This window comes from Arachis ipaensis, chromosome B8 (assembly GCF_059453495.1).
Source record: "Arachis ipaensis isolate K30076 ecotype BB chromosome B8, ASM5945349v1, whole genome shotgun sequence".
NCBI classification, from domain to species: domain Eukaryota; kingdom Viridiplantae; phylum Streptophyta; class Magnoliopsida; order Fabales; family Fabaceae; genus Arachis; species Arachis ipaensis.
In genome coordinates, this window is record NC_142443.1 from 2,836,363 (window position 1) to 2,854,478 (window position 18,116).

The 18,116-nt window shown below is 30.4% G+C and overlaps 2 protein-coding genes across 2 annotated transcripts; one reads left to right on the forward strand and one right to left on the reverse strand.

Annotated features, from left to right (window-relative positions):
- Positions 1–1,751: 1,751 nt before the first annotated feature.
- Positions 1,752–5,143, forward strand: LOC107614136 (zinc transporter ZTP29). The gene is given in 12 exon segments (XM_088496070.1): positions 1,752–1,893; positions 1,992–2,050; positions 2,153–2,245; positions 2,348–2,437; positions 2,566–2,647; positions 2,724–2,779; positions 2,926–2,982; positions 3,238–3,278; positions 3,966–4,033; positions 4,310–4,366; positions 4,460–4,577; positions 4,858–5,143. Coding segments are annotated over 12 exon segments (816 nt in total). The 5' UTR covers positions 1,752–1,823; the 3' UTR covers positions 4,883–5,143.
- Positions 5,144–11,770: 6,627 nt separating this feature from the next.
- LOC107612018 (zinc finger protein WIP2-like) lies at positions 11,771–13,613 on the reverse strand. The gene is made up of 2 exons (XM_016313863.3): positions 12,956–13,613; positions 11,771–12,338 (listed from the first exon to the last, which is right to left on the reverse strand). The coding sequence occupies exons 1-2, from the start codon at positions 13,454–13,456 to the stop codon at positions 11,868–11,870; spliced, it is 972 nt and encodes a 323-aa protein (XP_016169349.1). The 5' UTR covers positions 13,457–13,613; the 3' UTR covers positions 11,771–11,867.
- Positions 13,614–18,116: the final 4,503 nt, after the last annotated feature.

An 18,116-nucleotide genomic window follows, 5' to 3' on the forward strand; every position in this document is an offset into this window, starting at 1 on the left:
ACAAGCCATCAACTATAACTAGAAAAAATAAAAAAAAAAATAAAAAAATAACGTTCTGTGAAAAAATTTTATTAATAAACCGGTTTACATTTTATTATATAATTAATTTTCTAAATACTAATTCTCACTTCACCCACTAATAATAAATATATTAAAAACATTTAAACAAATTAAAAAAAAAAACTGTCTGTTTTACATAAATATTCTAACTACATTTTTTGATCTGATTCTATGTAACAACAATAATAAAAATTCAGACCATAACAATAATAATTTTAAAAATAAAATAACAAAAAAATTTCAGAAAAAAATAAAAAAAAATTTAAAAAATAGTTCTAACCATTCTAGATATATTTCTAAGTTTAGATCCTAATAACAGTAAGAACAACTAAATTGTAAGAATAATATTTATAATTATAAAAATTTAATAAAATATTAAATAAACTTACATAATCAGAATGGTTGAGATAGTGTCTAATATGAAGTTCCGGGCGATCAACATCTTTGGTTTTATATTTCTTCGGCATTTTCCTTTATTTTTCACCAAACAAAGCTACTACCAGCAGAGGAATGAAGAAGGAGAATGGAGTTTGGAGGTTGGGAGTGAAGGCTGATAGTGAGATATCGGATGGTGAAAGTCCCACTACATGCATATGTTGGTAATCAGGGCACCGTTTGGGGAGTGAGGGTTGCACGACGCGTGTCCTGAGAGCCACAAAACGGACCATTCGTGTTGAGACCTACATATCGCAGGGTCCGCTTTGTTCAGCGCATGCATGTCTCACATGTCGCAGGGTCCGTGTTGTTGAGGACCTGCATGTCGCACGGTGCGAGTTGCTCTCACCAACACCCACGGTCCGATTTCTTTGTAACCTGACACCACCCCTTTGTGCAGCACCCCTCCTTCCCATAACGTGGTTCAACCCAACCTTCCATCCATATAGAAATTAATTAGCGACAATACATGGCTTGTTCATCAATTCACAATTGCATATAAACCAGATTATTGTACCAAACCCCCAATTTAAAAACTCTAAAATTGGAACCCGAAACCACTCAAATTTCAGAACCAAACAGAAATCTATAAATACCTTCTCGACGATGTGAGCGCAGAGAAGACGAGCTGAGTGCAGAGACAACGATAGTGAGGGTGCAGCTGACGATCAATGCAGGAGGGCGCAGCTGACGGTGAGTGGCGAAGTCGTGAGTAGTGAGTGGTGAAGGAGCAACAGTGAGTGGCGAAGGTGAATCGGAGGTGAGGGCGCGCCTGATAGTGAATCGAAGGCTTTCTCTGATTAGTGCTTTGGCGGAAAAAGGAAAAAAATAAGTGTTACTTATAGATTATTAAGAGGCACTTGAAACATAATAAATAGATTATTTTTTTAAAAGTGTTTTCTTTTGTACAAAAAGTATAGCTATAGATATTAAGATAAGATTATTCTTTATAAATAATTTTTAAATATCTAAGATTATATTTTTTAAATGATGTCATAACTGTATTTTTTTATTAAAAAAATAATATAGAAAAAACGTATGAATAGACTATGCTTTTTAATTAATGTCACAATTGGCGGATAAATTATTTAAATTATATTATATTATTTTATTAATTTTATTTTTTATGGTCACAATTTGTAGATTATAAATTTATGAATTTATTTAAATTATATTATATTATTTTATTAATTTTATTTTTTATAAAATAAAAAATATAAAGAGATCGAGAATGAGAGAAAAAAAAAAAAAAAAGAAGATAGAGAGTTTGGGGGTGTTGGGGGTGACACGGTGAACCTCCGTTCACGGAGAGAGAGAGAGAGAGGGCAATGGATTCTCAGTCTCAGGTTGCAGTAGCTCTTGCTCTTTCCCTTCTTGGTGGCCTCAGTACTTCCTTCGGTACTCTCTCTCTCTCTCTCTCTAATCACTTTTACAACTCTAGTGTTCTTCGTCTTCAGCTTCAGCTTCACACCCACGTGCTCCTTTTTCCTTTACAGGTGCCCTTTTTGTCGTGATCAATCCAGCTCCTAATTTGAAGATGCTTGGCTTATTACAGGTGCCCCTTTCTTTGCTTCAAATTTTGGAATTGGAATGCATGTATGGTGTTTGTTGATTTGCTTAACTGAAAATGCCTTTCATTTCATTCCTTGCAATGAAGGGTTTTGCAGCTGGTTTGATGCTTAGTATTTCCTTCTTTGACCTTGCTCATAATGCTCTCAACTCACTTGGCTTCCTCAAAGGGAATCTCTGGGTGGGTAACCTTCTCTTTCTCTGCACTTAACTACTTAGGTGATTCATGTCATGTTCTCTCATTTTAGCTGACTAAATTGTTTTTATCATCTCACTCCTGTAGTTTTTTGCTGGCGTAGTATTCTTTGGTGTTGTTGCCAATTTTATCCCTGAGCCAACACATGCTCCCATTTCCAGTGACAAGAGTAGAAAGGTTTATATCAAATGATTGTACTGTTTCCGCTCTATTGTTGAATTTGCAAACTGCCATTGCACCACTCATCTTGTATATTTCATAGAGATATCAAATTTTCATGAATATTATCGCATCCTTGAAATTAGAAAAATGGGGATGAAGGAGGCAAAGATATCATGAAAAAGCATCGCTGCCAAGTTTGATTCAGTGGAATTATTACCGCAGTAGGTATGATCATCTTGTCTCTATAAATGTATTTTTCAGTGTCTTTTAAAGTTTAATTTTTACTTAATTCATTTACCAGGTATAAGTTTGCACAATTTTCCAGAGGGAATGGCAGTGTTCCTTGGTTCAATTAAGGTACCCAACAAACTATTCATGTGCATATTCATCTGCAAGACTGCAACTTTTATCAACAATTGTTGGATTATTGCTTTAATAATTGCTGATATGCTTGTTAATGTTGCTTCCATTTGACGTTTGTTTCATGATTCCTTTCCATATAGGGCCTTCGTGTTGGCCTCAACTTGGCATTGGCCATTGCTCTGCACAATATCCCAGAGGTATAGATCTTGTGACAGAACCTGTTTACTGTAGACATGGTAGATATATTTCAGTGGTGCAATTAGAAATGAATGAAGAGCAATGGTCATTATGATATTTTCTTTTGTTCAATATTTTAAGTTTCATTTGAATAAATTTTTTACTGTGTTTAGATACACATTATTTTCTGAAGAAATACAGTATTTTCTGTTTTGATTTCAAATCTCCCATAGGCCATAGCTGTGATTGTTCTATAATGAGCTTCTGCATTCCAGGGTGTTGCTGTTGCACTTCCTGTTTATTTTGCTACAGAGAGGTAAGAAGTTTTTAGCGCTTCTGTTGCTTTAGTTTCTTGAACCAACTGGAAAGTGACATATGCATTCAACTGTAAAGTGCTTATTAGTGATCTATGCCATTGTTATCTGAAATAGTGAATTCATCAATGATCTATATATAGAGTAAAGATGTCAGATTTGGGAAATTTATTCTTAGTGGCTCTGAGAAGTTGATATTGGGATCATTATCTGAATAGTTTGCTGATGTATATGATTACCATCTGATGGATTTTCATGATACCATGGTGCTAAAGGCAGGGGATGGAGGCAATGCAGATGATGGGTTAGTTCTGATTTTGATGGTTGTTCTTGAAGAACATCCTTTTCAGGGTCATAATGCTATTGTTTAACTATGGAGGCTGTTTTTGTTGTTTATTTGCTTCAGTAGAAAAGTTATTAAGAAAGTCAAACAAATAAATATAAGAAAAGAAGCTTGACCATTATTTTCGATTTTGATGTTGGTATCTAATATCTATACAAATGAAATTGAAGTTTATGGCATTCTAGTTCTAGAATCTGATTATGCTACATTTGCAAATTTGTATGTTATCAGTAACTCGTGTCACCATGTGGACTGCAGTTATGTCAATAATTACTGTAAACTTGAATTAGATCTGTAATTTTTTTTTTTGAAAAAATGTTTTGATTTTTATTCTGGGTTTTTGTAGTAAATGGCAGGCATTCAAATTGGCATCACTTTCTGGATTTGCTGAACCCTTGGGTGTTATAATTGTAGGTAAGATATATGATTTTATGTTGCTTTACCAGTACAGATTTATTTTATTTTCAAACAGAAAGCAAGAATTAGCAGTAATATGTATTATCAGTTTATACTTTATAACAAAATGAAGTGGTTTACACCTATTTCAATCCTGCACATTGAATCTCTCAATCAACTAGAAATTTGGCTTTTATTCTATAGTGATTTCGTTATTTTGTTACTTAGAAATTTTAGATATTGTGAATTTACTAAGGTGAACCTACTGTGATGATTTCTTTTCTTTCACTGTAGCCTATCTATTCCCTAGCAGCTTAGATCCTGAGATTTTGGAGGGTTTGCTTGGATCAGGTTCGCCTAACACAACTTGTTGTCTTCTAGATGCCCCAGTTAGATTTTTAGCATCCATGTTTTACATGCATATTTGTTTTATAATGATTCCAGTTGGTGGAGTTATGGCCTTCCTGATCCTTCATGAAATGCTGCCATTGGCTTTCGATTATGCGGGACAGAAGCAATCTGTTAAAGCTGTCTTCTTTGGGATGGCTTTTATGTCTGCAAGGTGACATCGATAACCTCGTTGATTCTATTGTTTTTTGTTATTCTGATGAAAGATTTGACGCTTTCGAGCTTCCAATTTCATGTCTTCGTGTAAACTTATTTGATTGTTATGGTCTGTTTAATGCATGTCTGTCTGTACATATTGAAATGTGAAAATTAACATTATCTTATATCACAAAATCTTTGGTTAATGTTTCTACCTGCCTTTTCTCTCTGTATTCGCTTAATGGTGTAAAGTGTAAACATTGTTGAATGTGCAACCTATATTTTCTAAGTATCAGCTTGCCAGTGGACATGAGCTTGTAGCTGTGAAGGAACAATCTTAGTTTCTTTTTCTGAATGTGATGAATCGATTCCAAAGTATTAATGTGGTGTGGCGTCTTGCTGATTCTGTCACCAGTGGCATGGCAGCAATATTCCTTCACCGGTGAGTATCTCAGTGACAATAATGCACAACCATCAACCATATCTAACCTATGACTATAGGTTTCCATTGTAGAACGAATGTACAGAGAAAAACAATATATATAAAGAATAAGAATATTCTGTCTTTATTCTTTAACTGAATTCCTGTGCTACTGTCTCATCAATTAAAACTTAAAAGTCTGCAGACGCTAAATTGCACAATTTGCTGATTATTATATTATGTTTGGTTATTTGTGGCATTGGGGTGTCACAAACATCATATACCATTTCCCAAAACTATGTTACATATCAAAATACTAAGTGGTACCTATGCTTAACATCTTATGGGCCTATTTTGTTACTATTATATGGAACTTGATGAAATAGTAACTATGATGAATCTTTCAATGCCAATGTGGATTGGAAGATTATGTGCCTGTTTGGTTCCACGTTTCATCATCTAAATCTCCGATTATTTTTCTCCAACGACGAGTTCAGATGTTTGGGTCATTCTCCTCTCTTCCTTATCAATTTTGAGTTACTTTAAAACGGACGTTCCTAAAAAGCAAGAAAATGTTGCTTTGGTCTGGGGTCCATTTTTTCCATTCAACTTTCAAATTATGTGGTTAAAGTCTTGTATACACTTCTTAAATTTATTCCTTGTAATATTATGTTGTTATTGTTTCTTCTTGCTTACAATTCTAATTTTATTATTTTTTAATAAATAAATTTATTCACTATTAACTCTTACTGTCTAATGTTGGCTTCTTCAACTAGGAATTGCACAACCTCCTATAATTCACGCACTTCGTGTTATAAATATATGAAAAGTTCAAAAAGTTAAAATATTCATATACTTTATGTAAATATATTTAAATAATAAATAGAAAGGTAAAATCAAAACAATAATACATATTATGTTCTTTTCGATTAATATGATATTTAATTAAAAAAAATCCAAATAAAAAACACATTGACATCAATTCAGTTTTAATAAAAATTAACTCTATAAAAGCACATTGCTAACGCCCTTTTGTAAATACTAATCCTCTCCTAAGTCCTAACACACCCTATCTTGGATACCAATGTAATTTGATATTTTATAGGTTGAGGGGTATAAAGGGTGTGTTTTGGACAAGGGCATTGGTGAAATTTGTTGAGAAATGATGGATTACCCTTTCTTTTTCAATGAAGCTTTTGGATGTGTCAAGATTTTATGCTTAGATAAGGACTGTGAGAGTAAAGATCCCTAAACGAAATAAGGAGACAAAAGTGTTCAATCAACCAAAGGCGCATCTAATTAAAGCAAAACAACTAGGATAAGCAACCAATTTTTCCTTTAATAATTCTACCCCAGTACCCTTTTCCCCCTCCCCTTTATATCTCTATCTATCCTTTACAATACAATGTGTTTTATCCTTAAAAAAAAAATAAAAAAGATATTCAAGTTTTTCATTGTAATATTTGGCAAAAACAATTTTTAATTTATACATATTTTTATAGCACATGAGTCATGAAGAAATTTGAGTTGTTTGCAGGCTAAAATTTTTATATATGAATAATTTTAATGTGAAATACAAAAATATTTGATCATTTTGGTGTTCTACACGGTTGTGGTAGTAACACAAAACGTCGTTGACGTTTTGCGATAAAAAAAATTTTTTAATCATGAAAGAACAAAACGTCGCTGACGTTTTGTAATAAAAAATATTATTTTAATTGAAGAAACACAAAACGTCACTGACGTTTTGTAAATGGCCATAGTTGTGCTCAACACATAGTTTGGTTCATGATGAAGGATTTCACTTCTAGTAATACAATATTAAAAAGAAAAAGTTCGTTGTTTGCATGAGACTAGAAATTGAGATCACACTGTTCAAAAGTAAAAAATTAACTGCATGTATGGTATCTATAAATTTGCTAAAACTGTCTACTTTTTATGGATAATGATTCAGCTGCTTTTTATCATGTAAAGTACCCAATTTCCTTTATTCATACACTGCTTAATTAACCAGACGCACCGACAATCTCAAGTCTCAACAGTAGTGGCTTCAGAATTGGAATAAATTAACAAAACATCGGGTTTGTTATTAGTTAATTAGGCAAATAAGGGTGGGATATGTTTTATTGCCTTAAATAGGAGTGTGTTGGTATATATGTGCATCAATTCCTATTTTTCTCATTTTAATGAATAAAAAAACTTTGAAAATATATCTATCAATTATGATCATACAATGTTTTAATTTTTGAATAATGCTACATATCCGAGTATTTTTATTAATTAAGTCTAACTAAATTGATTTAATATCAACAAAAATTAATTGTGAGTAACATTATTTTAAATTTTATTATTTAATTTAATTAGATTTAATTCATAAAAAAATTTAGATGTATAGTATTATTCTTAATTTTTTCATTTCTAGTAGTAAAATTACATAAATAGAAATAATTCAATTTTTCTTAATTAATTGATAATATATAATAACGGTAATGTTAGAAAAATAAAAAATAAAAATTTATTTTATTTAACTAATTTTTTTTATTATTAAATATTTTCGATATAATAATAAAGTGAGCGAAATATAGAAGCCAACTACTTGGTTTCACATAAACTCAAATGTTTGCAGGAGGCACATCAAGATGCATAAATACATTACATGCACTTTGATGTTCGAAACTACAATCTTTTTGAAATTGATGTCCTTATCAAGATCACGGGAATTATGCAATTTTTTTTAAAGTAAATACCCAATTCGGTCCTGATAATTTTTTTTAAAAGATTACGAAATTTTTAAATAAAAAAATATTTTTTTATTATTGATATTTAATTTTGTGAGATTGGTTAGTTTTTTATTTTGTTAATAATTTTTCTTCAAAATATACTTACGTGATACATTAATCACTAATATATCTTCTATTTAATTTTTATAAATAAAAATAATTTAAAAATTACTAATATTTTTTAATTATACACAGTAAATTTATCTAATGTATTTGAAAAAGGTAATAGAAAAAAAAATAAAAACTAAATAATTTTGATAATTATCCTTAAAAAACAATGAGATTTCCAACAAAAAAGAATTTGTTAATTTTAATTAATTTTTAATGGATAAATCATCAGTTTAACATGCCATATAGGCTTATTCTATTAATACCGATAGAAAATATTGACATAGAAGTTAATCAGTCTTATAAAAGTAGATATGAGTCAAAAAGAATATTTTTTTTGTTGTGGATCTCGTTGTTTTCCGAGGGACCATTTATAATTTTTTTAATATTTTTTTATCAATTTTTATTTTGAAAATAATAGAAATATATATTTATATATTATCTATTTTTATTAACTTAAATTAAAAAAAAGTGATTATATGACATTATATTTAAACTTTTATGACTACAAAAAAATTTATATTTAATTCTTATTGACCTCTAAAATTTTCTAGCATAAATTATATAGAAAAAAGTCTATGCAAATATCAGATACTCCAACAAGAGAATTATTATTATTTTGATTGAATTATTATTTTACTTAAATCAGCCTTAGCTTCTAGAGACTTTGAAGGGTTTGTTAATCAATGACACGTAAAAGTAAGAAGTTAATTAAGAAATCATTTCTACTCCTTGAAGTTATTATATATATATAAGAATGAATATAAATAAATTAACAGCAAAAATCCAAAAGCAATATTTCTAGACGTTGACGCTAGATATGAAGATCAAGATCAAATTAAATGAGAAGCCTAATAATTTTATATGGAAGATTCACATGCGAACAGAGACACTATCTAAGGTAATATCACCGTGGGTTCTCTCTACATATATATTATTATTATAAAAAACTATATAAACCTTTCCAAAGAATTTTGTCCACACCTTTATAAATTAAGTAGTAGCTTAATTAAGTAGTAGCTTAATTATACTCTTAAACTCATAATTGAAATGTATGTATATATAGCTTACCCTATTTCATAATTTTGCGCACACGATCATATGAAACGTCATGTTACCCTTAAATACATTTGTTTCATTGATATGAGATATTATTAGGGAGACAAAATTGTCCCACAATGACAGAAAATGAAGCATATAATAATACCACTATTCCTCCTAAGAGTATTAATGTTATGTTGTATATATATATATATGATATATCACTTTGTAATAATGACACCAAATAGTGAACCCTACCTACACCGTTGGCCATTGCTTTGCAACATTCATGGAATTTTAGTTGCAATGCAAATTTAAATCACTAACTTTAATTTATTCGATCTAATTTTCTAGAGACATTGCTTTCACAATGGTCCCCGAGTTTGCAATATTCTCTACATGAGTACTTTTATATATACACCATTATTGGACATGAACGGCAGAAATATTATTAAGGTTGAAGCTAAATTAAATAAATATCCAAAATATATTATTATTACTTCTTTTAATTATATATATGAGGCTACATTATAATAATAATTCATACACACATGTGTGGTTGTAGTCTTGTAGATGATGAATATTCCACCTAGTAGATTTTCTTTTGCGCCTACATACACACATTTAATTTCTATCATACATTATACCGAATCATATTCTTCATTTTTTTTTTAAAAAAATTATTAATGTCTACAAGGTTCCATCACATCTTCTCTGATCTATCTTTCTTATAATCTGACAGGTTTGTGTTCATTGGGGGATATTGCATTGTGACAGATTGACGTTACACGGATACCGTAGATAACAAGAAAAGAATCACATACATATGTTAAGAAATCAATTAATTCTTTTTCAAAACTAAACATGTATTAAGAATTTGAGTTTAATAACTTTTATTCACTAACAAATAAAATTTATACAAATAATTAATCGTATAAAAATTTTTATGTTATTAATATATTAAAATTAAACACTAAAGTTTTTGTCAAATATATTAAGTGCGTTTGATCATGATTTAAATTCTTTACTAGCGAATATAGTTTTATTTTATATCCTATATATGAAATAATGCACATAGATAGAGTAAAAAAGAAGGAACTACTTAGATAAAAATGTCAAAAACGTCTTTTTTTTAAAGATATTGTTTAAAAATTAAAATTAAACATATATAATCAATTAAATTATATTATTTTTATTAAAATTAGACTGGACAAATCACTTTATCAAAAAAATTAATAAATTAAATTTTAAAACGGTATAAATTAATATTTTTTTATAAAAAATTACTATAATATCTTTATTATAAAACACAACTAAAATATCCCTATTATATATATATATATATATATATATATATATATATATATATATATATATATATTAATTTTGAAAATTTTAAATTCTAACCCTATAACGAATTAACGATAGAGAAGAAAAGGGTTAGAATTTAGAATTCTCAAAATTAATATATATAATAAGAGTATTTTAGTCATTTTATATAATAGGGATAATGTAGTCATTTTTTAAAAATAATATTAATTTAGACAGATTCAAAATTTGATTCACTATTTTTCGGTCAAATTAATTTGTCTGACTTAATTTTCATAAAAATAACATAATTTAAGTGATTATATGTGTTAAATTTTAATGATTAAAAAATATCTTTAAAAAAGACGTTTTTTATATGTTTATGGGAGCATCCCAAAAGAGAATAGAAGAAAAGAGTGAAAGAAAAGAAAAAAAAAATAAGAAAAGAAGAGAGGGAATAAGGGACAGAGAACGTGGAGTCCCGTTTTTCTGGGTTTGAATTTTGGAGTGATGAGAGAAAGAAATTGAAGGCACACTCTCTCACTCTCATAGCTTCTCTTCTTGCATTGTACTTTGATCATATTTGGATATATGATTATGACATGACATCTCAATGCACTCTCTCTCCCCCTCTCCCGGCCCCTTCAATTTCCACTATTCTCATCAATTTAATATTATTCATTGCATGCCCATTTCATCTTAACTTTTAATTTTATTAAATAAAATGAAATATAGACTTTACTTTTGAAAATTTGCATGGGGAAATAATCATTAGGGTGAGTCTAAACATAGTATTGATTAGAAGAAGATGAGTAGTGAGTTATGAGTATTGTATGTGTAGTGCAACTTTCTATCTATGTTCTCAAAAGCTTCATGGCCCCCAATGCAACTATATATATTCTCTTTATTCCTTTTTCCTTTTTCCTTTTTCATCTTATTAATAAAGTTATTAGTTATTAATTGAGTACAACAAACACTACTCACCTAATTAATTATTGATAAAATGTACGTCTCCTTCGTTAGTTCTACTAGCTAGTTGCCTTCTCATTTGGTTTGTTTGATGCACTACTCTTTACTAATTAAGAACAACTAATAATTAAGTGAAGATGATAATGCTAGCTTACTAGCTAGTAGAATTAACTAACGTTCGTTGCATGAAGATTCTTACCATGTTGACCATTTCAAACTCTTTGCACATCACATCAAATCATCAACCTAAAATGTTGGAAACATATTCTTTTGGGCGTCAATTTAATTAATAAAAGAAGTTAATTTTGATGTATTTATAGTATATTTTAGACATTTATTCGATTAGATTTATGGGTTTAGATAATTTTTTAAATAGCAAGATTAAAAAGTAACTACTTCTGCTAATATAACAATATACAATTAGTTATCTATGTAAATTTTTTTTTATTGCATGAAAATTAAATTACTATAAAATATCATAATAGAGAAATTTGAAGCAAATCTAGCTAACTAACTAGGCAATATATATCAAGGCATAGTAATGGAATTGAGAAAGGAAATTAAAAAGAAGGAAGAAATGTATTTGGCAAGAGTAAGAGGGATTCGGAAATTGATTAGTAATAATTGTAACTAGTCCAAAATGTAGTAGTTGAAGCATAAGGGAAATGAAATTGATTAATCAAGTATGATGATGATGATGAGTAGTAGAATTAGAAAGATGATCATTTTCTTGGTCAATTTCAGAGCCAGGTTCATTATCATCTTGATCAAGAGAATCAATGCCATAAGCCTTGTGACCATTCCCAAAGGCCTTGATATGATCCTTGAGAGACCTCTTATGCTTGAAATCAGAGCCACAAGAACAATACCAAAGCTTCCCACAGTTCTTCTCATGAGTCCTCCAATCACCTCTCACAGCAAAGGCCTTGCAACACTTCCTGCACATGAAAGGCTTGATTCCATGCTTCCTCTTGTAGTGTGTTTGGAGGGTTCTGAAATCTTTGAGAGGCTTGGCTCTTGGATGATCAATGTTGTTCTTACACCCTGGTGCACAGCAGTAGCATGGAAGCCTAAGCATTGCTGTTGGTTGTGTTCCCCTCAGTGATTCTGGCCCCTTCCTATATTGTGATCCATGCCCCCACATATGCATCTGCTCCATCCATTTTTTCATGTTAATTAATGTGAAAACTCGCATACAGTTGTCTAAATATGTCAAATCATGCGACGATTTGAGTCACTAGTTGTTGCTAGCTAGTATCTAGCTAAGAGCTAAGAGCTAAGACTACTCATCACTCACTCACGTGAAGCAAAATATAAAAGTGTAACAGTGAAACAGCACTTAGCTTCAAATTCGGTGTTTTTATTTTAACTTTGCCGGCAGAGTAGGGATGAGTGATTTTGAGTCAGAAAAAGAAGATGGAGATAGAGGCGCGTCGTTTTCAACATGTTTGAATACCCATCTTGGGATTAAAACATAGAATAAAAAGTTTTCAGTGTAGGGCATCCTTATAAAGAAACACTACTACTTCTTAGCTTCACTCCCAGCCCCAACATTATTCTACATACATACATACACCTAATTAACTTTATCAAAACTCGTTAACTTTATATGAAATTAACTGCACGTGAGTTTCCACCTTATTAAAATCAAATCAAATTATTTTCTTTGTTTGATTTCATAATTAAGCCCTAGAGGAGAAAAAACCCTAAATTACATAAAAAAGGATTAAATTAAAAGCAAGAAATAAAGAGTTTGAAGGAAGGTACCTGCATGTTGTTGTATCTGTTGAAGGTCTTGAAACAAAGGGGGCAAGAGAACTGTGTTGGACCAATCAGAATCTGAGCCGGTGTTGGGATCCAATATTGACCTCGATTCATCGAATTTGAATTTGAATCAGAACCTCTTCCTCCTCCTCCTCCTCCTTCTTCTTGTTCTTGTGACACTGACGCTGCTGAAACTTCTTCTTCGCATGTCATATTCTTACTTCTTGTTTCTGGAAGCCCTAAGTGCAAAGCCACCGTCACACTCTCATCGCCGTCATCTCCTCTCTTGTGCTTCTCCTTCACTTCCATGGCACCAAACGAAGATTCCAGATCTTGAGGCCTACTACTAGTACTCCTGCTAGGGCTTAGCTTATTCAGGAGAGGAAGAGCTTCAATTCTTGGTGGAGACTCGTGATGATTGGAACCAAAAACATAGGTGCTGCTTGGAGAATTAAGGTCGAACCAATAACCATTGTTGTTCAAGTAGTAAGGATTATTTGTCATGATGCAGAAGAAGAAGAAAGTGATGAAAGGAGGTAGTGTGTGCAAAAAGACACAGTGCTTTTTTAGATTTATCAAGAAATAAAAGTAGATGGAGGAGGAGGAAACAGTGTTTCAAGGGAGACAAGAGAAATCAGTTGCCAACTGTGAAGTGTGACTTAACATTGCCGATCATAAATACTACTTATATATGTTAAAGCCAACCCGGTGGAAAAAAGTTTCTACAACAGACAAACGTATCTGACTGAAGTTGATGGTTGAGAATCGTTAAATAACAGTTTAGTCAAATATTAGTTATCAACTTTAGGTAAAGTTAAGAGCGCTGAGTTTTTGCTTTATTAAAAGATTAATACATTATAAGAAATGAATATTGTTGTGGGTCTAGCTAGCAGTGCCCATAAATAGTTAGATAAGAGACAAATTAAAGCGAGGGAGTCATCGAAGTTGAAGTCTTCTCTCTTCAAGACTGCCTGTTCTCTCTCATTCCCATTCACACGAGAAGCAGAAACTTCCTTGCTTTGTAGGTTGTAGCCTCATCAGGGTGAAAATCTAAGCTTAAAAACATTAAAAACATAAGTTTTTATATAACTGCGTGTCTTATAATATATACATGTATGTCTTTCCTTTTTCATTCACTCCTACACATTTTACCACCATTCCCTTTATTTTATAATAATTAAACCTTTTTTTACTTAAATCAAATAGTACATTTATTTAAAATGAATGGAATGACTTCTATATTGTATTTATCATTGAATCATGCACGCTGTAATAAGTAACTAAAAGAAATGTTTCAATCAATTAATTATTTGTTACTATTAAAAAGAAAGGTATATAATAACTCATTAACCAAAAATTTTTAAAATGTAATTTTTTTGTTTATCCAAATGGTATCCCCAACCCGACAAGTTAAGGACTAATCTTTCGCGGATCTGAACTCCATTTAAGGATCTGCATGCATAAAGCAGGATTCGAACTGCTTAAGCAGACGAGTGAGCTAACTACTCGATCAACCCAAATTAATTTTTAAAATATAATTTAAATTTAGGACAAATTAATTTTTAACTTGTTAGGATAAAGATATCATGAGAAAAAATAAAAGTATAGCTCGGATTAGGATTCATTAATAAATTAATAGTAGTAATGGAGAAGGTAATTAAGTTGACTAATTATTGTTCCGAGGAAGTAACACATAGAATGTGATGTTTGGTAGCCACCATTTGGTGGGGGAAAGGAATGGAATGAAACAAATAAATAGTTAGGGTTTAAAGCAGCAAAAGCATTGGTTTGCACGCTCTGTTCAGTGACTCAGTTTCCGTGTCTCCGCTGCAATGACCAAATTCAAGTAAGCCTTGTTAATTAATTCTTCACTTTCACCACAACTACTGTTGGATCTACCTTCTCTTTCTCTTCTCTTCAATCCTTCTCTCTTTCTCTTTGGTCAACTTCATGGTTACTACTTACTACTATTAGTAAAAAAAATCATAAATATCATTCATAAATATGTTGTTACTCTTAACACGAACAAATCAAACATAGTTGTTAGAAATAAGAGACTAAAATGAAAAAAGAATTTGTATTTATTCAAGTTGTGTAGAATGATACAATATAAAAGGGTATTTATAGATATTAAGAGAATCGTAATAATAAAAATGTAATCTCCTTTAATAAATATTCAGATATACTAAATAATACTAATTGATCATAATTGATCATAATTATATTCTAACATCCCCTCAAACTCAAGTGACAACTTGAATTTGAAACTTATTTAAAATAATGAAATAAAAGGGAAAAAAATTGCATAAACTGATAAAACGGGTGCAGACGGAACTGCCGCTTGTCTAAGGAAGTGCATTATTATTAAATTAATTTTAAATTTTTAAAAAATTCAGTTGTGAAGAGTATATTTAAATAAAAATAAAAATATACTTTATTCAAAATTTGAAATACTTTTGAGTTGTTTATCTATGATATGATGAGGAATAGTTTATATTTCTTTGCATAAAGTAAAGACATTTTTTGAAGAAAAATAAAAGGTATGTACAGTGGAATTGGAACCCCATTTTTATAATGGGATAAATACAAAGTGGTGTAGCTAAAGTTGACAGAAGGATCGACTAAAAATCGTTATTCTCTCTCTCTTTCTCTCTCTCTGTGAATTATACAGGAATCACAGTGAATCTAAGTTTGGATCTTTGCCAGCAAAAGGTTCACACAAAAAGAAGGAAGTGGAAATTATTATTATCATGACCAATTGACCATATAACAAAGTTTGTTACCTAAAAAACTTTAAAAGGCTGATGAATATATATGGGTTTCAGTGGCGAATTGAATGAAATTATTAACGTGTGAATAATGCATGGTACGGTTTGATTTTGATTTGAAGGATTGGAATCCGATCCGTTATAAATATCCTTTCGTGGAAAAAAATGTGACTAGAAATCACTCACTCCATTTTTTTCCTCAAAGGAATCTTTTTAGTTTTCAACTTTACCAATTAAGAATGCATGGTTATTAACTTTTTTCTTTTTATTTTTATTATTATTATTATTATTATTACTATCAACTGTGTATCTCTGCTTTTGCGTGTTCACTTTAGTTTATAGTATTGTCGCTGTATTTTCATACTCTACTACCGTACGTACCAGGTGGCTCTACCACAATCTAATGATCAAATACTATTTATAGAAGATTCAATTCAACAATGCAAAGTGTGGTCTTTTCTTTATCAGAAATCATCAATGTATATTTTGATCCTGTTGATGTGTTCATGCTCCAAATGGGACTAGTGAAGGATATACTATTGTAGTAATTGATTACCTTCTCTGAACACTGTACCATATAATTTGATGACCACCTACACTGTACCCTAACATATCTATCTATCTTAGGTCCTAATAACTACTATACTGCACCCTAAAACATGGCATATACTCCCAAATAATAGTCCACATATATCAAATGTGTCTCAAAAATTTGTATTTGGTTTTCAAAAATTTTAAATTTTCTAAAAGTAATTTTTTTATATTATTTGTAGCTTGCGAAAGATAATATATATTTTTTTGTTTATCGCAAATTATGAAAAATAATATACATTTTTTTCCGCGATGTATGTCTGTTTTTTTTTTTTTTTCACAAATTACAAAAAAACAAATGAGTTTATATCCATATATATATATATATATATATATATATATATATATATATATATATCAAAGATAGGAAATTCGAACTCGCAACCTCTTAATTGAGTATGAGGAGACTATGCCATTTGAGCTATAATTCATTGGCATCCATATATATTACTTTAATCGCCTAGTTTTCTTTGTTTGTTACTAAAATAATAATACCACTTCATAATATACTCTCAAATAGTAAAATGTAAATTCTATATAAAGTGAATGCAAATTATATTAATTTTTGTTTGTATTCGGTTTAGTAGAAACTAAAAGTTAATTATTGGTCACCAAAGAGTTTTATTTTATTTAGTAATATATCTCATACTATATCTTAATATATTGATACGTCAAAGAGAAAAAGCAGAAGGAGTAGTGTTTTGGTAATGTTAAAGAGACAAAAAAAAAAACTCAAATTTATTTTATTTAATATTTATTAATTTTAATCATAATTAATAAATATTAAATAAAATAAATTTTAACTATTTTTAGCTAATTTTTTTGTTACTAAATATTTATTATTGTTATTTTATAAATGCGATGATGGTAAGGGATAACATTAATTTGTGAGTGACTTGGTAGTGAGTTGGAGTGTGAAGGGTGTGTGAGTGTTGATGAAGTTCAAATGACAGGAATTGGCAATCATGTAGACGTGACAGAGAGGGCTAGGCAACATGAATGATGATGGGTCAATGTGTTGAGAGAGAAGTCTATGGTGTTGTGGTGAATGGTGCAGAAGAAATTACTGCAAGGCCTTGAGGAGTATTTTGCTTTTCTGAATAATGCATGGTGGACAAGGACAGTGACAAGGGGAGCTGAAAGACCTTGTCATAATCATTGCTCATGTTTACATACACTTGCAATTATTGTTATTGTTTTTTACCCTCAACTCACAATTTCTAATTTTGTTCAACGTGAGACACGTATATGTCATATTTTCATTATTGCACCACCTTATTAGACCTTAGTTATTTTATTTTATTGTTAGATCTTAAAAATACTAAACTAATGAGAATTGTTTAATTATGTTGATACAATTGATGAGAGATGCATAGTTGAGAGGAGGCTAAGAAGCACCATGTCTTTTTTGTGCAAGAACAAATGAACAATGTTACAACTTACAATGGTGGGCTACGAGCTTTCCAAGGTTATGTTTAGTTAGGAATCACCCAACTTTCTTATTTTGGTTTTTTTGTCATTACTCACTCGCAAGTTGCAAATTCTCTTTGCTTGTCTATGTTGGTGATTGCCAAGTAAATGTCGTGCACAGTTTACTAGAGTCTCAATATCTTGCTTCAATATTTGTTGAGCACAAGTAGTCTACTCACGTGACATGGTAGAAATAGTGGGCCACATGCATTAAAAATTCAAATTAATCCTTATGTATTCTCTTTCTTCCCAAAGTAGACATGTATAAGCTGGCCCATACAACTTAGGAGCTATGAATATGATGACCCTACACATTGGTGATTGGCCTACCAGAT